Raw genomic sequence first — 20215 nt, 5'->3', positions numbered from 1 at the left:
TGAACAACTAACGTTTTACTCTTTTGTTTGACAATATCGAACACAACTAAGTACTAATAATGGTAGTTGATGAAAAGTCAGGAGATCACAGAGATTCATCCTCCTGGGAACGTGAATGTCTACAGAATCTCATAACAATCATGTTTTCTTTTTTTGTGCAGGTTTGCATGTCCTTGTCACCTGCTTAATGGCCGTCTCATGTAATATGTTGAAAGTTTTTTTTTTTTTCAAAGCCAAGTGTGTCAATGTTATCGAATCATAGAAATGTGCAAGTTAATCACCAAGGCAGCTTTAGGCAAGGCAGCTTTATTTGTATAGCACATTTCAGCAACAGGGCAATTCAAAGTGCTTTACATAAAACATTAAAGAGCAGTTAGAAAACAATTTAAAAACATTAATAAACAAATTAAAAACATTAAAAGACATGAATAAAATTGATAGTGCAGTATAAGAATAAAAGTTACAGTGCAGTATAAGAAATTAAAGTTAATAAAATAGATTATTTAAAGAAAAGCAACATCAAAAAGATAGGTCTTTAGCTTAGATTTAAAAGAAGTGAGAGTTGCAGCGGACCTACAGGTTAACCAAAGTTAACTAAAGGAGTTATGAGACTTTAACTGGTTAAAGGGAAACTATGCCCATTTTCAAAATTAATTTGTCATCACAAATGTCAGTTTTAGGCCAACTTTATTTCTATAAATTAAGCTAAACCATGTTGGCAGTAAGACACATGTTAAAGTGGATGTTGATAAATCATAAAGCTATGCAGTATTCTGTTTGCAAGTGCCTCAGTTTGCTAATATTAGCTAATAGCTTGTCCCCTCTGGTAGAGATAGGTTGATAAAATAATCATATGACATTATAAAAAACCTTTTTTAGCTACAGACATTTTGTCATTTGTAGTGTTGATTGGTTTCCCCTTCGGTGGGCATGGTTTTCAGAGTAAAAGCAGAATAAAGCTCATTTGGGTATAAAACTAGAAAAATATTCTGTGGGTCCACAAAATCAGTCTATGGAGCAGCTCCAGACTTTATACTTGTTTGAGACTTCTCTGGTTTCTGGCTTTGACAGAGAGTAGCTCATGTTCACAAATATTGATTGATTCCCTTTTAAGGGTGCAGATGCAATACTAAACTGACACAGTGTCTCATCTGACTAAATAATATTCATACAATTTGAAATGCAAACATTTATTGATATAATCTTTGCACAGATACAGAAATAGAAAATAGCATTACAGACATTGCAAACTATATCAAGATACAAGGAAAACTGCAACACAAAGTAAAGACAAAAAGAAAGCTGAAAGAGATTCTTGATTGATTTTTGAAACAATTGTGGTTTATGTTTTTCTTACAAATTAAGTGCACCTTAATTGTTGTCCATGTATACAATATCAGGGATATTCATTCATTTCAATTGATGACTCCTCGTCCATTTGATACAAGTGCAGGTCCAACAACTCCTTTGGCCTGAAGAGAGTACGTAAGAAAATCAGGCAAAGGTCAAAATAATTCTCAAATGTAATGGAGAATCAGTGGTGGAAGTTGTATTCAGTAATTTCCTTACTAAAAGTTGCATACCACACTGTGAAAATACTCCATTGCAAGTCAAAGTCCTGCATTCAAAATGTTACTTACCAATATAATGTATGTAAAGTATTAAACATACTCATTTGAAGAATGGCCCTGTCATTGTTATTAACGGTGCACCGATCCAACATTAAGATCGGATAGCGGTCCCAATATTGACAAAATAGCTGGATCGGGGATCGGAAAAATGAACAGATCCACGTGGCGATCCAGTTTTGTTAGTTTTTCTCCCCCCTGTTGCATGTGTGTCGCATGCTGGAAGAGTTGAGTGTACAAATAAATAAGAATTCAATACATTACATCTATGTTATTTTGTCTTAGTTAGGAAAGTAATGTTTAGTTAGGAAAGTCTGGTGCTTTTAGTCTTTTCCACATAGTGGAAGGAAGGTATAAGGTGGAAGGTATAAAGTTTATTATTAATTCAACAATGGTATTGGATCGGTATCGGGTATCGACAGATACACAAAGCCCAGGCATCGGTATCGGGACTGAAAAAGTTGAATCGGTGCATCCATAATTGTTATAAATGTTAATATGTAAGTGGTTTAATGTTGTAGTTGGTCGATGTGAAACCTAACTACCTCATACTTTGTTGTGTAGTTTAATCTATAACAGTGTCATGTGTAATAAACTGATCATATGTCTAGCTGTCAGATAAATGTAGCGGAGTAAAAAGTTCAATATTTTCCTCTGAAATACTCAAGTAAAACTTGTAGTTTCTTTGTGTTGAAAGAAAGAGGATTCGTCCCTGAGTTGTAATAATATCTGAATAATGAAATGTGTGGAAGGCCTTTCTGGAGACACTATTTAAGGTTATATTGTTAGTTGGATGATATAATGGCGGGCTGGTAACTCACTTGCAGGCTCCAGCATTGACACAGATCGTTCTCACATCATCAGTGGTCGTGAGCTCCTCAACTAGTTCTGGTAGGTGTGTCTTCACAAACTTGCGGCACAGAGATTTTAAGAGGCCAATTTGGTCGCAGATGGAATTTAACATTGAAGTCAGTTTCTGTAAGAGTAGAAATGAAATTATCATTATTGATCATAACACAATGCATCACCAACTAGATCATACTGCTCACTCAGATGTCAGTCATTAAGATTTTCTTTTACCTCCACAGTGCCGTTACGTCCAACTTGTTTCTTCACCTTCTTTAAAGCCCAGTTGCACGCCCAGCACACACCTGGAAGCTGCAGATAAAAGTGGCACATATTTTTAATACTTAGCAAAGGGATGACTTCTGAAAATAACACTTAATGTCATGGAAAAATGTTAAATAAACAGTAACTAAACAACTAATAAATGGTTTTATTAGGAACACATTATTCGTAAGTGCATATTGGGACATTTTAAGTGTGTATTAATGTATTTGTCAAAATTTGAAGTAGGCTAATACTATATGAGCCACAAGCCATTTTCTGCAGAACGAATACTTTAACTTTTGAAACTTTAAGTAAATTCTGTTTCTGTATTTACTTCTTGCTCGGGTACTTTTACTTAAGCTAAAGATCTAAGCACTACTGCCACCACTGATCATGAGCCTGAGTTTATTCAGGTTGGGTTTAGGTTAGAATCAGAAATAAAGTCAGGGTTAAAGGTTTGATTGGTTAGGGTTGGGTCAAGCCCAAAGTCAAGTTTAGTGTTGAATGCTGGACCATCAACGTGTTTACGTTACCTTGCTGGCCTTCACAGAAATATCCACGTCCACCTGCTCCTGGTCATCAATGCTGACCTCGAAGCTTCCACCGTGGACTGTCCAGACTGTGAAGAGACAAAACAGAAAATGTTAAACAACAGCTTCCATGATAAAGACAATGTTATACAATCAAAAAACAGCACACCTGAACATGTCACCAGAATGCACACAAGGAGGACTGAAGATGTTTCCATTGCTGGCGGTGATCTCCTAGTGTGTGTGTGTGTGTGTGTGTCTGGTGATAACACACCTTTTATACACAGCAGAGGGAAGGGGCTTCACAACAACACTCATGCATGCTCCCACAGACTGAAATTCATACCACACCATCAACAGCATGCACAAACTCTCATGTGGTTTTGTGGAGACCACCGTCACAAAAACCTTCTTCACACCCCCACCAACTCATCTTGACTCAAATATTTTCCCGTCAATGCACTCACTCTTTGGCAAGGACATTTTGTACTCAAGCCAAAACTCAGGGACTCAACAAGCTGGACAGGCAGACCTTAAAGCAGAGCTGGGACAGCAGTCCTTCACATGGACACTTCACTGACCGCCACAGCAAGTGCCTGCTCTCTGCTGCAGCCTCCTCATGAAGAGGGGGGGAATAAAATGTACTTCAGTGACGATTGCAGATCTTTTATCACTGAGACTGAATTTTGAGCCATGTGAAATCATAAACACAGAACTTTTTTTTAATAAGGGTGCTATCCTTTTAAGGTTTAGTTTAGTAAGCAGTGATCACTTGAGGCTGTACACTTACAGGAAATCTTCAAAAGGCGACCTGCACTAAAAGAACCAGTGACATGGCATCCCTCAGACATACTGTGTAAATGGTTTATATGTTTCATGTATTTTGTACGCTGTATTTATGTGTATCTGTGAAAGTCTTAAGTTTGTTATGTGTAGCAGTGTGTTTGTGTCATGATGCATCCACTGAATTACTGTATGATTTGATATGTAAAAAGAAATTAAAGTGACTTATGATGTTTTTGTCTTTCAGTGGCCTATTTTTTTTTATCTCTATGAAGAGATTCTTCCTGGTTCATATAAGTCCTCTGAACAACTAACGTTTTACTCTTTTGTTTGACAATATCGAACACAACTAAGTACTAATAATGGTAGTTAATGAAAAGTCAGGAGATCACAGAGAATCGTCCTCCTGGGAACGTGAATGTCTACAGAATCTCATAACAATCATGTTTTCTTTTTTTGTGCAGGTTTGCATGTCCTCGTCACCTGCTTAATGGCCGTCTCATGTAATATGTTAAAAGGATTTTTTAAATTTTTGTTGGTTTTTAACGTTTGTAAGATAGTTTCAAAGCCAAGTGTGTCAATGTTATCGAATCATAGAAGTGTGCAAGTTAATCACCAAAGTTGGAGTTAAGAGACTTTAACTGGTTAAAGGGAAACTATGCCCATTTTCAGAATTAATTTGTCATCACAAATGTCAGTTTTAGGCCAACTTTATTTCTATAAATTAAGCTAAACCATGTTGGCAGTAAGACACCACATGTTATAGTGGATGTTGATAAATCTGAAAGCTATGCAGTATTCTGTTTGCAAGTGCCTCAGTTTGCTAACATAAAGCTAACATTAACTAATAGCTTGTCCTCTCTGGTAGAGATAGGTTGATAAAATAATCATATTATTATCAAAAATCTAATGTTTTTTAGCTACAGACATTTTGTCATTTGTAGTGTTGATTGGTTTCCCCTTCGGTGGGCATGTTTTTCAGAGTAAAAGCAGAATAAAGCTCATTTGGGTATAAAACTAGAAAAATATTCTGTGGGTCCACAAAATCAGTCTATGGAGCAGCTCCAGACTTTATACTTGTTTGAGACTTCTCTGGTTTCTGGCTTTGACAGAGAGTAGCTCATGTTCACAAATATTGATTGATTCCCTTTTAAGGGTGCAGATGCAATACTAAACTGACACAGTGTCTCATCTGACTAAATAATATTCATACAATTTGAAATACAAACATTTATTGATATAATCTGTGCACAGATACAGAAATAGAAAATAGCATTACAGTCATTGCAAACTATATCAAGATACAAGGAAAACTGCAACACAAAGTAAAGACAAAAAGAAAGCTGAAAGAGGTTCTTGATTGATTTCTGAAACAATTGTGGTTTATGTTTTTCTTACAAATTAAGTGCACCTTAATTATTGTCCATGCATACGATATCAGGGATATTCATTCATTTCAATTGATGACTCCTCTTCCATTCGATAGAAGTGCAGGTCCAACAACTCCTTTGGCCTGAAGAGAGTACGTAAGAAAATCAGGCAAAGGTCAAAATAATTCTCAAATGTAATGGAGAATCAGTGGTGGAAGTTGTATTCAATAATTTCCTTACTAAAAGTTGCATACCACACTGTGAAAATACTCCATTGCAAGTCAAAGTCCTGCATTCAAAATGTTACTTACCAATATAATGTATGTAAAGTATTAAACATACTCATTTGAAGAATGGCCCTGTCATTGTTATTAACGGTGCACCGATCCAATATTAAGATCGGTTAGCGGTCCCAATATTGACAAAATAGCTGGATTGGGGATCGGAAAAATGAACAGATCCACGTGCCGATCCAGTTTTGTTAGTTTTTCTCCCCCCTGTTGCATGTGTGTCGCATGCTGGAAGAGTTGAGTGTACAAATAAATAAGAATTCAATACATTACATCTATGTTATTTTGTCTTAGTTAGGAAAGTAATGTTTAGTTAGGAAAGTCTGGTGCTTTTAGTCTTTTCCACATAGTGGAAGGAAGGTATAAGGTGGAAGGTATAAAGTTTATTATTAATTCAACAATGGTATTGGATCGGTATCGGGTATCGACAGATACACAAAGCCCAGGTATCGGTATCGGTATCGGTACTGAAAAAGTTGGATCGGTGCATCCATAATTGTTATAAATGTTAATATGTAAGTGGTTTAATGTTGTAGTTGGTCGATGTGAAACCTAACTACCTCATACTGTGTTGTGTAATTTAATCTATAACAGTGTCACGTGTAATAAACTGATCATATGTCTAGCTGTCAGATAAATGTAGTGGAGTAAAAAGTACAATATTTTCCTCTGAAATGTGGTGGAGTAGAAGTATAAAGTAGCATAAATTGGAAAATACTCAAGTAAAACTTGTGGTTACTTTGTGTTGAAAGAAAGAGGATTCGTCCCTGAGTTGTAATAATATCTGAATAATGAAATGTGTGGAAGGCCTTTCTGGAGACACTATTTAAGGTTATATTGTTAGTTGGATGATATAATGGCGGGCTGGTAACTCACTTGCAGGCTCCAGCATTGACACAGATCGTTCTCACATCATCAGTGGTCGTGAGCTCCTCAACTAGTTCTGGTAGGTGTGTCTTCACAAACTTGCGGCACAGAGATTTTAAGAGGCCAATTTGGTCGCAGATGGAATTTAACATTGAAGTCAGTTTCTGTAAGAGTAGAAATGATCATTATTGCTCATAACACAATGCACCACCAACTAGATCATACTGCTCACTCAGATGTCAGTCATTAAGATTTTCTTTTACCTCCACAGTGGCGTTACGTCCAGCTTGTTTCTTCACCTTCTTTAAAGCCCAGTTGCACGCCCAGCACACACCTGGAAGCTGCAGATAAAAGTGGAATATTTTTAATACTTAGCAAAGGGATGACTTCTGAAAATAACACTTAATGTCATGGGAAAATGTTAAATAAACAGTAACTAAACAACTAATAAATGGTTTTATTAGGAACACATTATTCGTAAGTGCATATTGGGACATTTTAAGTGTGTATTAATGTATTTGTCAAAATTCGAAGTAGGCTAATACTATATGAGCCACGGTCAGTGTAATGCTTATCAGTTCAATTTTCTAAGCACAAACGGACATTTGGAAAAACAGAAAACAGAACACTTTTTTTCCACCTTGACAAATAAAAAAATTGGATCTTTAACCTGTTTTTCCAATTTTCTGTTTTTTATTCCCAGGATCAGAAATTGAGAAAATTACAAAATTGCGTCTGAGCTCCAATTATTCAATACTGCAATGGTATTCTCTTCCTCTACTTTGTGGAATATTAACTGCATATGGACCAAAATGAAAAAACTGATAGACTTTGGGGTCAGAGGTGCTTGCAACTGATGGTTTCGAGTGGGGGGGGTTGTAGCTAGGCGAACGAGGGAGAGAATACCATTGTCAAGTAATTGAATTATCAGTAATTTTTCTAAATTTCTGATCCTCTGAATAAAACAGAAAATTGGAAGAACAGGTTAAAGATCCAATTTTTTAATTTGTCAAAGCGGAAAAAAATGAAAAATTGGATATTTAAACCCATTTTTCTGTTTTTCCAAATGTCCGTTTGTGCTTAGAAAATTTAACTGATAAGCGTTACACGGACCCCCCAGCCACAAGCCATTTTATGCAGAATGAATACTTTAACTTTTGAAACTTTAAGTAAATTCTGTTTCTGTATTTACTTCTTGCACGGGTACTTTTACTTAGCTAAAGATCTAAGCACTACTGCCACCACTGATCATGAGCCTCAGTTTATTCAGGTTGGGTTTAGGCTGGAATCAGAAATAAAGTCAGGTTTAAAGGTTTGATTGGTTAGGTTTAGGTCAAGCCCAAAGTCAAGTTTAGTGTTGAATGCTGGACCATCAACGTGTTTACGTTACCTTGCTGGCCTTCAACGAAATGTCCACGTCCACCTGCTCCTGGTCATCAATGCTGACCTCGAAGCTTCCACCGTGGACTGTCCAGACTGTGAAGAGACAAAACAGAAAATGTTAAACAACAGCTTCCATGATAAAGACAATGTTATACAATCAAAAAACAGCACACCTGAACATGTCACCAGAATGCACACAAGGAGGACTGAAGATGTTTCCATTGCTGGCGGTGATCTCTGAGTGTGTGTGTGTGTGTGTCTGGTGATAACACACTTTTTATACACAGCAGAGGGAAGGGGCTTCACAACAACACTCATGCATGCTCCCACAGACCCCTCTTCACACCCACACCCACTCATCTTGACTTGAATATTTTCCCGTCAATGCACTCACTCTTTGGCAAGGAAATGTTGCACTCGAGCCACAGTGTTGCAGCACAAATCTTCACTATCTTAATATCACTGACATTTCGGCATGAAATACTACAATCTAATCTGTCGTAGATCAAAATCTTTATTTTCAAATTGAAACAAAAATCACTGAGCAGTTCCTGTGGGTCGCCCTTAAAGGTGCTCTAAAGTGATGTGACATTTTTTGTCACATACAGCAAACATCTCCTCACTATCCGCTAGCTGCCTATCCCAAGAACACACTGTAAAAAACGCGGTCTTTGAAGACAGCCCAGGCTCCACAAACGGCAACAAAAAAGTTGGAGCCGTGTTCTATACCTTAACAAACCAGGAACTATATTCTCAGACAGGCTTGCTGCGAGCATATCACTCCGCCCAAGTACTATATTCTTCCGCCTGAGAATATAGTTCCTGGTTTGTTTACGGTTAGAAGATGGCTGTGTCTCATGTTACGTTGTTTTTTGTACACGCTGTGACTCTACAAATCACAACATGTAAACAGGAACATGTTGGCGTTATTTTGTCACTTATGGAGCAGTAGGATTACTGGAACCATTCACCTGCCTGTTCTGTTATGGGCTGATGCCGCTGGAGCCGTCAGACAGCTTTACAGCACGCACGGAGATGAGAAGGGTATGTATCGACTTGTCTTACTCTGGGGGTTACGGTGAATAAGCTAAATTCTCAATAAGTCGGCATGTTCCTTTAAGCTAACTCTACATCAAATAGTAAAATATATATTTATATAGCAGAGATGTGCACGCACTCACATATAAAAAAATACATTGACGATGGCGGCACCAAGTCCTCCTGGAGTTGTGCCTTTTGTCATTAGTTTTGCTTTCAATAACTTTGTAAATAGTGGCAGTAAGCAAACAGCTACATGCAAGGTGTGTGGCACCAAGATAAATGATGCCGGATCAACAACGTCGAACTTCATCAGGCATCTCAAAACACACCCAAATAGGTCAGTCACTCACACACTAATGTGAAAGAGACATTACATTTAAGCATATATCGTCACAGGTAACAAGCTAACCATCGCAAAGTGTTGTGCTAATTCTGGGAACAGGGACATTGTATCTGTATAGTTAGTAGTTGCTGAGGCTCAGGCATCTACGGCGCACAGGAGGCGGGACGCACGGATCCATCTCCCCTGGAACAAACGCTGTGTCGCGTGGGCAAACTCATGTGATGCGTAATTGATCCCGTGGATGATTTGTAGGCTATTAAGTGAACAAGGTGTACCCGGTCCACCAAACACTGGGCCGTATTGACTGTCTTAATTCTGCACATATTTTTATTACTGTAGTCCTATTTACTATTTAATTATTTCATTCATGCGTGGCGCAGCGGATCACTTAGAAAATAAATAAATGGCATTACATCAGTGAGTTCAAACTGCTTATTGTGCGTAATTTGGAATGACACTGAGATGCATGTTGTTCTGTAACTGTACTATATGAATAGTAGCTACAGGACATGCTTTGAATTCATAAGATTTAACAATACAGTGTTAGGGACAGATCAGATGGCCAGAGACTTGAGACTTGACTTGGACTCAAGCTCAAAGACTTGAGACTTGACTTGGACTTCCAAAAATTGATTTGTGAACATCTCTGTTATATAGTTCATCAGATAGTGGTGAAAATTAACATTGTAGTTAGTTAAAATTATATACATTAATATTATAGTAACTTTTAACGCATACACTCACCCTAAATCACAATGAAACTAATTTTCTCACTTTTCTTTTACTATTAGCTGTGTATACGATTATGTGCAGTGATTTTGCCTCCACCAAAGCACAAAAAAATAAATTTAAAAAAATTTAACTTGCATTCTTAGAAACAAAGTGCCTTGTAAAATGATGCACTGTAAAATCTGTGGATTATAGAAAATGATAGAAAGACATACTGCGGTTGAGTTCAGTACCACAAACAAACTGCCAGTCTGTTTTACTTTATTGTTTGGTGCCAATATTATTATATATAGATATTTCAGTCAAGCAGATGGTTTTATATTTACAGAAGGGGTGGGTAAGACAATGTTTTTTTGGTTGTTGCTATTTGAGTGAAGTGACAAAGTGTCTAGTGGTACCAACGTGCTGTTGTTGTGGCAACATTGAACTTTGTTTTTTATGACTAATTGCTAAAGAAAAGGCTGTTTTATATTGTCCTCATACTTCAATTTCAATGCAGTTTAAGTTTAATCGGTTTGTTAAAGTCTAGTCACACTTGCTTAGAGACTGAAAGGCCCTCACATTGTAAGTGCTCAGGGTCCCTCGTGGTTAGCTCACACCTGTAAGCACCCGTGGGTGAAATATAAAATATGTTATGTAATCCTTGTCTTTTGTTAGGTCTCGGGTCTGACAAGCTTCTGTTGTGAGATGGACGATGTAAAGTGCAGTCAAAAGATGATTTTAGTGACGTGGGCAGAAGCACACTGCATGAGGCACTTGGGAATTCAGACTTTTTTGCTTGTGGCTTTAATCATAATCATTAAAATCTCCTTTTCTCTTCCCCTTGTAAGTACCTAATTTTTGCATGTTTAAAACAGCACCTGGTCCGTATTCGGTATGCTTTATGAAATCAGCTTTCAGGGACTTGAAACTTGTTTCAGAGAGGCAATACAGAACATTTTTGTTAAAGATACATTATCCTTGAGTGATAAATGTGGAATGTTGGGTTAGTGTGTTCACATGCCACTTGGAAGCTCAATGAAAAAAGATGCTGTGATCAAATTGCACTCCAACTGCATTTGATTATCATTGAAAGACCACAAAACCTCCATACTGACGGGTTTAGTGTTAACCCAATTAGTGACTAAGTATAAATTCACCCTTGAAGAAGTATTTCATGTGCAAAAACACCCTCATGTTAGCCCGTAGAGCAGGTTTGTGGGTGTTAACTTACCAAATGTGCTTTAGGAAACTATGTGTGTCGACATTTATGGCTCCACTGCAAGTTAATGAGAGCAGTGCAAACACATGGCCCAGTAGACTGTTGCAATTCAGTTCACTTTAACGGGAGTACAAACTTCTTGTTGTGTTTTGTCCTCATGTGCAGTTCACTGAGGGGTTTAGCAAAATATGAACAAGGATATTTCTTCACCTGTTTAAAGTAAAACCCACACCACCACCAACAATGTGCTAAAGGCTGTCTGTTTCCTTCCTGCTTCACACTTCAATTATATTTAACACCCACAGTTCATCTATACACCCCTTCACATGCACATTATGAAACATGTAAACCATTTTTAACTTAATTTAATTGTTTTAATAAGTATAAGATATAGGCTACATGTACTGTGTGTCACTTTTGTAGATATGGAAATGCTGGAATATCCCACATATTCCCTTTAACAGTCTAATCCATAATGAACATTGTTCCTATTTAAAACTGATCTTTGAAGATACATAAATAAAATGGAGGGATCCATTGACCAAAAGTGAGGTTTTGACTTGAACTGGCATTTTTATTTTTTTATTTGGCTACTTAGCAAAACAAGCTGTAAACACAATTATATTATTAACATATTATCACCTTATAAAGTTATGTGTTAGCAAACAATTACCCATTTACACACCCAGCATCCACAGAGCAACATTATAGTTCACTTGTTTCTGGTCACCTGGCGAATGCAAGTCCAGTATTCGCTCTGTTTTTTTGTTTCTCCAATTTGTGCAGGAAATATGTGGCTCTTTAGCTGCTAAATGCTCCACTATGTTCACCAGCTAGACGCCAACTGTGTCTGTCTTCTGATTGGTGCTGACCAGGTTGTGTACAGTGGGTTTTTAGCGTTTCTTTTCACTGGAAAGAGCTCTTTGCTGCGTCTGGAAACAACACTTATTAGAGTGGAGAGAGTAAACTAAAACCAGTAAAGTTGTGGGCCGGACAACTGAAACAATGAGATGGAAGATGCTATAAAGCTCCTTAGAGCTGAGAGGACCAGCAGAATTGGGTGCTAATAATCTGTAGGCTAGTAATCATAATTGTGCCTTACCAATACAAGCAACCCCTTTCACATTCATATAACAATATTGATTACTGCAGCTTTAAGTTAAACTTTTGCATTGAAAAAAATTCTACTTGAGTCCTTCTGTTGGGCCAAGAAATGAAGTGTCACCAATCATTTTGTAATTTCAGACACATTGTGAATGAGTACCTCTGTTGTTATATATAATTTGTTCTGTAAGAAAAATAAAAAATCACTTGATAAAGTGGTCCTACTCTGACCTCTGTATTCTCTTGTCTGGAAATAAACAGCTATAAATACAGTAAAAAAGAGTTTGCACAAACTACAACTTTGCATTATTCACAACTTGAAAAGTCATGATTTAATGTGACTTGTTCCTCAGTAGTTCAGATGCTGTTGCACTGGAACAGAATCAGCTCTTCAGTTGTCTTGTATTGCCAGACCTACATTATCTCCACTGCGCTGTGGCAGCCCTGGAGTAAGCTCAACATTAACTAGATGTTGCTGTTACTCTAATGAACCAAAAGGTGGTGCTAGAATAAACTCTCTGAGACCTGCCGGCACCCTGCAGTGACGGCCTGGTGTGTGCCATTACACAGACACAGAACAGGAAAATGGGCAGACACTGAAATAGAAAACTGCCTGTAGTTGTCTCAACTTGTATAGTTGGGCTGTGCCTCCAGAGACAATTTAAACATTGCTTAATGGAGCTGTTGAAGCCTCCAAAGTCTGAACCAGACTCTCATGGTGGACTGCAGGGTGCGCAGATTGTCTGGTCAGATGGTCCGGGAGATGAAATGGGGCTAAACCAGCAAGACTTAATGAACTGTGAGATGAAGAGATCATAAAGTGTCCTGGAAATAACAGTTTATAGTTTCTTTTACACTTTGGATAACAGTGTAAGCAAAATCCCTAACGAACCTAATGAATATAAAATGAAAACCTCTGAGTTATTGCATGACACAACCAAATTAGTGACACAGCAAAGTGATTGCCAATGATCTCGCTTTCACAACAAGCTGCAACAATACAGCTAGTGACAAAACAATCTCCGCTCAAGGTCCACTTACTCCTTTGTTCTCCAACTTTCAGCCGTATCACTCAGTCTTTATCAACAGAGGAAGTTTGCATAGTCGACATGAAACTGTAGATGTTCAAACTTGGTTGATTAACCTTATGATTTGTTTGGAGGATGGGCACAAAATTGAACAAACTCGATAAAAATGTACAATGAAAGACATTCTGACCACTTTTAGAGGTTTTCTGTTGTTCATGAAGGTCAAGAATGAATTGACAATCTCAAATAGAGATATATTGATTACTGATGTTACTATCCTTTTTATCTTGGGCTTGTTTGGGGTCATCTGTTTTGGAATTTTAAATTAGGTTTTTATTGCAGGAGTACATTTTGAATAAATCTTGTTATGGATTACTATATTCATGAACCTACAAAGTAATGCACAATAAACTGGTGCCACACAGCATTAATAGAAAAGGCTTAATGTTTTATGTTTTAGACACATGCAGTCTTTCTTTGTCTTTCTTGCATCAGAATGGGCTCTAATACATTCATAATGCCTTGTACAGTCGTGTACTGATGGCTGTGTGATTGAGAATGCATTTAGATAACAATTGTCTTGTTGAAACATGTGCACGATGCACTACCTCATTTAGCAAATTCATTTGATTTTCCATGATTGTGTGCTTCTATAATTAGTCCATAATTAGAAGCATAACTTAGAGTTTGGGACTGATGTGAAAACTGGGACTGATGTGAAAACTGAAATAAAGGAAATGTTGTATATAAAACTTCATAAAAGCATCTCAGTACATTACTTGTCTTTATTGCTGTAAAAAATAGGTTTGTTTTTTTACGCACTCTTAATAGCTGAGTCACAATCCAGTTGTTTTTACTGCAACTAAATCACATTATAATATGGATAATTGCATGATGCATCATTTTTGTTGGGCCCACTTGAGCGAATGATAAGCTTATTATCGACTGCAAATGAATGAGCACCAGAGAAAAGAGAACCATGACAGAAATTTAGGAATCCTTCTGACAGACGGATGAAGTAACATTCAGGATGAGATATGTGAAATATTAGGCATGTGTTTTTTTATAGAATTCATTGTAAAAACTCTGTTTTACAGAAAGAGGACAAAATATGCAAGACACCACAAAAATCATTATTGTGATAAAGAAGACATTTTAATCTTGTATGTACATTATGTACAATGTGGAGTTCTTGGACATTCAATAAAGCCAAGTTTCAGTGCAGAACAACCCTTTAAGAGATATATACTATATCTACTATGATGCAACACCTCTTTAAAACGAACTTAACTGGAATCTGAACAAGAAGTGTTGTTCCGAACTGTTTGTGCTGAGAAAGAGGAAAACCACACGAGAGTGATCACATTTAAAGTCAACACGCCAACTAGAAATGTTTCATTGTCTTACAGCACCATCATGTGTTCACAGGTCATCCCCAGCAGATCACACGATCATTAAATCATGAATGTCCTGATTTGATCCTGTATTAATAGCAATGAAGCCGTGAATCTTTCGACAAAAACGACTAAAAAGAGAGAAAATTTAATTAAAGACAAGCTTTAATTAAGTAAATTATTGCTAATAGATACTGAGAATGTTTGGGTAATAATTATAAACCCAGGGAATATGAGGGCGGTATTCTTGGAAGACCACTGAGAATTTCTGAAGTCTTTGATTGTTTCTAACTCCTCTGAAAATACTCCCACACATCTCTTTGTTGCATCCGATGTGCAGTTTCTCACCTGAAACACATGGAAACCTTTTGAAGTTATTTCATAGGACTGTAACTGTACCATTCTGTGTGGAGTTTGTATGTTCTCACCATGTTTGCATGGGTTCCTCTGGGTGCTCCGGTTTCCCCCACCATCTAAAAACATGTACTAGGTTCTCCAGTCAGTGCCCTTGATCAAGGCACTGGCTCAGATCTGGAGTCCCTGGGCGCTGTAAATGGCTGCCCACTGCTCACTTGAAGGATGGGTTAAATGCAGAGAATGAATTTCGCTACATCTATGTGTATGTGACAATAAAGTGCCTTTACCTTTACCTTACCTTTACCAGAAAGATATATGACAGGTAGAAGTTAAATATATTTTAAGGGAGATTTGAGGCTTCAAAGAAATGTTCTTGTATTTGTTTATTCAATGTTTCCATCACCTTTCTTGACACCAAGGATTTTGTCATCCAAAATAATCAGACACTTCGGAGTCTATTGCAGACTACTTTGCATTAAAAGCACGAAGCATGCTTAGCATGAGAAACTAAACTAGTTGTAAGGGGAATGCCATTGTGTGTGCTGAAAACTTGAAAAATAATCATTGTAGTAAGTGTGTGTTTCCTTTTCTTTGGCTGAAACAGCCAGAAAGCTGTTCCACTTTCCAAAAATGAACAGCTTGTAACAGAATAAAACTAAGGGGAAAAGTAACACACACATTGGCTCTATAAATTAAGTCAAGTCCAGTGAAACAGTGATTTCCTGTCTCCCTGCAAACAACAAACAGTCTGCCGTTTCAGCATCTTTCTCTGTGCTGAGAGGAAGTAAAGTAAGGTACAGAGACTCTGACCTGCAACTGAGTAGAGTCCTCATCATTGACGAAGCCAGCATCACTTTTATGTCCATGACATCAAATCTCCCTCACTGGTTCCTTGTAGCTATTTTGCAGGTTCACTTTCCTCCTCCTCTAACATCCAGGCAACAGATCCTACCCCCCCCCCCCCTCTGTCTTTCACTCACTCTCTCTCTCTCTCTCTCTCTCTCTCTCTCTCTCTCTCTCTCTCTCTCTCTCTCTTTCTTCATTTCTCTGAATGTTTGTCTCAGATGATTTCCAAAACGTCATAGGGCACAAAGCCTCTCTTCTTTCCACTCCCCACTCTGATGAAGCCGCTGCGTTCACTCTCACTGCTCACACAGATCTAAGGGGAAAAAATGAATTTTTACTTTAATGTGAAAACTAGGAATAGAAAGTACAGTGAACAAGTAGTCAAACATAGTACAAAACATTTGGTTAAAACATTTGAAAAGCATACGGACAACACTGTTGACATACCATTGGTCACATACTTTCAGTCTGAGGCTCTTTCTCAAGGTTTAAGTTAGGCCCGCATTTCAGTTTTCATGTTGATTTAAAACTCTTCTACTACAGTACATACTACTTGCTACATGGTCTTCTGACAATATATTTGTCAGAAAAGCTTTTTATGTATGAACCAATTACTACTGTTAATAATATTGCTATGATTAGTTTACTGATTGTGTAGTCTGGCTATCACCATAACAAGCTCAATCTTTTATACTGAACATTAGTCTGGAGAGTCTGCTCTGTATTTTCTCTGTACAAGAGGCATGATCAACAGGCATAGTTCAAATGACTCTGTATCCAATTGGATAGTCCTTCAACCAATCAGACCAACGATCCGGGTGATGTAGCAGCGACAGCGGCATCAACAGGTTGCCGCCATGGAGAGCTGCACTTCGGTGGCCGGCTTGTTGAATGTAAACAAGAAGCTGCTTGGTCGCTTCTCTATCGTCATCGTGTTAAAGCCGTCAGTAGCGCGACAGGTGGATAAGCCAGTTTGTGATTGGTTCCTGTAAATTTGTAATGGAAGCAGGATAGATAAACGTACAGGTTTCCAGCATGGATGTATTAAGAGAACCTGAGCTGCAGGGCGAAATCAAATCGCCGGCAGATCGAGCTGGGTTTACCCAGTCTACTGATTGTAAGTACTGAGATCCAAACCTGATAGGGGGTGTTCTGATGAATAAATACTGTTATTTTATATCAACAAAAAAAGTCCCTCATGATGGACCACGACACATCATATTTGCATGGGTTAGAGTTAGTACTATCCAAAATCTCCCTCTGGGTTTGTGTGACTGGAAAAGAAAGGCAGCAGGTCACAGAATCATCTTGTTTTCAGTGGTTTTATCTCCACTGGGGGTTGCTTACTTTAGTCTCCTCTGAGTCCCATCATGTCCTGGAAAGCATTGTGGGAAAAGGGGGGGCTAATCTAAGTACAGCATTATGCCAAAATGCTAATCCAATGGTAACTTCTAAGAGGGATCCTCTAAGCTATTCAGTGAATAATCATATGCAAGGGAAGAGTCGCTGGAGGTAAGAGGAGACGTGGGAGTTGCAGAAGGGTAATAAGCTGGCTAAAGAGCTGCTGGATGATGTGAATCCGATGTGCTTCAGTGGCTAGGGTGTGATCATGAATTAGACACAGGTGTAATGTGGAAGTTTTAATGTCCCCACAATAAAGGTCATTGCTTCGCCAACACAGGATGACGAGGACGTTCAAGTGATCAACCCTGCTAATGTTTGGTTTAAATTAATCCTTTATGTTTTGTCTTTGTGGCTCTAAAGGGCAGGCAATTAACCTTAACAACAAACCTATCGTTACTGTCTGGTGAAAGTTTCTCATCTCTAAAAAGTCACTTAATTATAAACTAAGACTAGCCTTGTTATTAACTCAATTGCCAGGTATTTTCTGGTTTATCTGGCAGGTTTTGAAAGGCTTTTATTTACCAAAAGGTTGCAGCTTTTTCTTGCATGCATTCCTTTAAAGCCACAGTGTGCAATTCAAACATTTCTGACCTCCAGTGTATCAAAAAGGCCACTGTTGCAAACATTAAGGCAGTTATTCAGCTAGTGGTTTTCTCCTTTCTGTTTGGTCCGTTGATACTTGGGCACCTGGTTGGTTGGTGAAACAGCAACAATGCTCTCCTACAAGCTGACATCCATGCACTACATTTCTGCAAAACTGACCCGTGAAAAACCTTCACATAATACAACAAATAATTTAATTTACAATTAAAATACACTTAACACATGTTGTCTTTAATATACATCTTTACTGGGTAGCATTCTGCTTCTTGCGGCTTGCATTGTGTTGAGCGTCTCTATAGCTGAAAAAGACACACCAGCTGCCAAAAGGTCAATACCCAGTAATGCCCTGAACAATACAACAATAATAAAACAAGAAGAAATAGAAATAGAAGGCAGAGTCGTTGCAGATGCAGAAGATGACACAGACAATAACGCAGCAGGATAATTTAGGATAAAAATAAACTATTTTAAGGGAACGTACTATCCAGCCTGGCTTGATGTGAAGACTTTTAACTTAAAATATCCATCATCTACCTAATAATCATCATCATCATCCTCATAAGGTTTGCACTGTACCTGTCCCTCCTTCAGGGTGATCTGGCCTTGTTCCTTACAGCCAATGAATGTCCTGGTACACCTGAACACTTGGTCTTCAACCCGCACCTGATGAGCATAGGCTGCTGGGAAGAAACCAATCCTGTCCTCAATTATCCCCTGAAAAAAAAAAAACATCAAACATGAAAACAGCTGACACATTGGAGAGCTGCAGAGTACATAAGAAGATTACAAACCCAGTGATTGTATAAACAACAGGGGTTATGTTAGTTACAGTACATAAAACCTGTATTATGTTTTTTTTTATTATACTTACTTTTATATACCTGGTACATACATATATATAAAGAAGAAGATACTGTATATACATATGTATACATGTATACATACATATACATATATATGTCTTCACCTTCAGTACCTATACATTGTACTGTATGCAGGTGTTATATCAGGTAAAGTAAGGCAAACACGCCAGATGTCTTTGTTTATCTACCGCCATATAGAGAACAGCAACAGAGTTACAATGCGTGATGAGTTTCTTCATGGTCTGGTGGCAGCCGGCTGCGTCTGTACAGTCACGTATAGGCCCTTTTGTCTCCCTAATTTATCTGTCATGCAGTTGTGTCCTGAGGCAACCTGTTGCCTCGCTCCTATAATTTACAGCTTGACTTCCTGTAATTTATCAAGAGCTTTCTGGAAAACACACTTTATCGGTTAACTGGCAACAACTAACTTGCAAACATTAGCTTAGATTTTTCCATCTTGGAAGGTTAATTCTAATTGTAAACAAAGAAAGGTTTTAGATGAGTCATGTCCCTACTTTAGGTGTAATATGTTGGTATCGTACCTACCTTCCACCAGTCATCATTGGAGTCGTCAGCCAATAAGATTCTGTCTCCCGCGCTGCAATATAGAGCAAAACAAAAGAGAAATTAAGTTTTTCTCTTCCTATCTGCATTGTTGGATAACTCCATGTACATTTTGAAGCAGAGCCCCTTTACAAAGCAGGTATTAATGACCTACCTTAGCCCTGTGCTTTAGTGGTACATGTCTACAAACCAATTATCAATACAGAACTGATTGGTTATCCTACAATAAAATGTCAATAACCTTTATTAACATCTCGTACCAATCCAGTGCATATTTAAGAACACTGTAACATGCTTCTCGTTTAAATTGAGACAGCTGGAATGATTAAAAAGTCATCTGGAGAGATGGAGTTTTTTTAACCAACTTACCTAGCTAAATCTACTAGTGACAGGCATCATTTTAGCTAACAAAATAAATTGGGTAGAAATGAGAAGCCTGCTTTTATTTATGTCTATGTGAAATTGTTGACCCATTGTTAAACTCTGTCGACAATGAAAGGAGCTTTAACTCTTCACTTGATCTCTTTAAAAGGGTCCTCCTATTCACGTATGGTATGCTGTATAGTCAAGCAGAAGAGAAGGTGTTTGGTTTTTTTCTGATTGGATTTTCTTAATCCTGTTTGCTGTGAGTAATTCTTCTTTGTCCAGGAAACGTATGAATCATGTTACCCCATCACCGCATGTACCATAATTACTAGCATCTGTTCAAAGCCGTCGGCAAAATTTGACCAATAAAAACAAAAAAGGACCAGCATAGTTGAGTCAAATGTTGCTTTA

General features: G+C 37.8%; 3 protein-coding genes across 4 annotated transcripts in view; all 3 read right to left on the bottom strand.

Moving 5' to 3' along the window:
- Nucleotides 1-1319: 1319 nt before the first annotated feature.
- Nucleotides 1320-3551, bottom strand: LOC120549668 (antimicrobial peptide NK-lysin-like). Its single transcript, XM_039786732.1, has 5 exons — nt 3438-3551; nt 3272-3357; nt 2709-2786; nt 2450-2604; nt 1320-1472 (listed from the first exon to the last, which is right to left on the bottom strand). Exons 1-5 carry the CDS (start codon nt 3484-3486, stop codon nt 1397-1399), a joined length of 444 nt encoding a protein of 147 aa, XP_039642666.1. The 5' UTR covers nt 3487-3551; the 3' UTR covers nt 1320-1396.
- A 1715-nt stretch (nt 3552-5266) lies between these two features.
- LOC120549666 (antimicrobial peptide NK-lysin-like) lies at nt 5267-8242 on the bottom strand. The gene is made up of 5 exons (XM_039786730.1): nt 8135-8242; nt 7969-8054; nt 6842-6919; nt 6588-6742; nt 5267-5564 (listed from the first exon to the last, which is right to left on the bottom strand). Exons 1-5 carry the CDS (start codon nt 8181-8183, stop codon nt 5489-5491), a joined length of 444 nt encoding a protein of 147 aa, XP_039642664.1. The 5' UTR covers nt 8184-8242; the 3' UTR covers nt 5267-5488.
- A 7281-nt stretch (nt 8243-15523) lies between these two features.
- The window catches only part of stac (SH3 and cysteine rich domain), a 33005-nt gene continuing 28313 nt past the window's right edge, over nt 15524-20215 (bottom strand). For both annotated transcript variants that reach the window (XM_039786734.1, XM_039786735.1), the window contains 3 exons: nt 19421-19472; nt 18588-18725; nt 15524-16317 (listed from right to left, as the gene is read on the bottom strand). In XM_039786734.1, coding sequence (XP_039642668.1) covers nt 16219-16317; nt 18588-18725; nt 19421-19472 — 289 coding nt within the window. In that variant the 3' untranslated portion in view covers nt 15524-16218. The remainder of the gene's footprint in view (nt 16318-18587; nt 18726-19420; nt 19473-20215) is intronic.

This window comes from Perca fluviatilis, chromosome 20 (assembly GCF_010015445.1).
Source record: "Perca fluviatilis chromosome 20, GENO_Pfluv_1.0, whole genome shotgun sequence".
Classification (NCBI taxonomy): Eukaryota; Metazoa; Chordata; class Actinopteri; order Perciformes; family Percidae; genus Perca; species Perca fluviatilis.
Note: the sequence above shows the minus strand (reverse complement) of the source record. Positions and strands in the feature narration are given on the sequence as shown.

What these genes read in the sequence shown, in the direction of transcription:
- LOC120549668 (XM_039786732.1), bottom strand. Translation starts at nt 3,486, where the DNA reads ATGGAAACATCTTCAGTCCTCCTTGTGTGCATTCTGGTGACATGTTCA. An exon ending in CATTCTGGTGACATGTTCAG is followed by an intron (nt 3,358 to 3,437) that starts GTGTGCTGTTTT and finishes GTCTCTTCACAG; the next exon opens with TCTGGACAGTCCACGGTGGA. An exon ending in TTTCTGTGAAGGCCAGCAAG is followed by an intron (nt 2,787 to 3,271) that starts GTAACGTAAACA and finishes TTTTATCTGCAG; the next exon opens with CTTCCAGGTGTGTGCTGGGC.
- LOC120549666 (XM_039786730.1), bottom strand. Translation starts at nt 8,183, where the DNA reads ATGGAAACATCTTCAGTCCTCCTTGTGTGCATTCTGGTGACATGTTCA. An exon ending in CATTCTGGTGACATGTTCAG is followed by an intron (nt 8,055 to 8,134) that starts GTGTGCTGTTTT and finishes GTCTCTTCACAG; the next exon opens with TCTGGACAGTCCACGGTGGA. An exon ending in GACGTAACGCCACTGTGGAG is followed by an intron (nt 6,743 to 6,841) that starts GTAAAAGAAAAT and finishes CTACTCTTACAG; the next exon opens with AAACTGACTTCAATGTTAAA.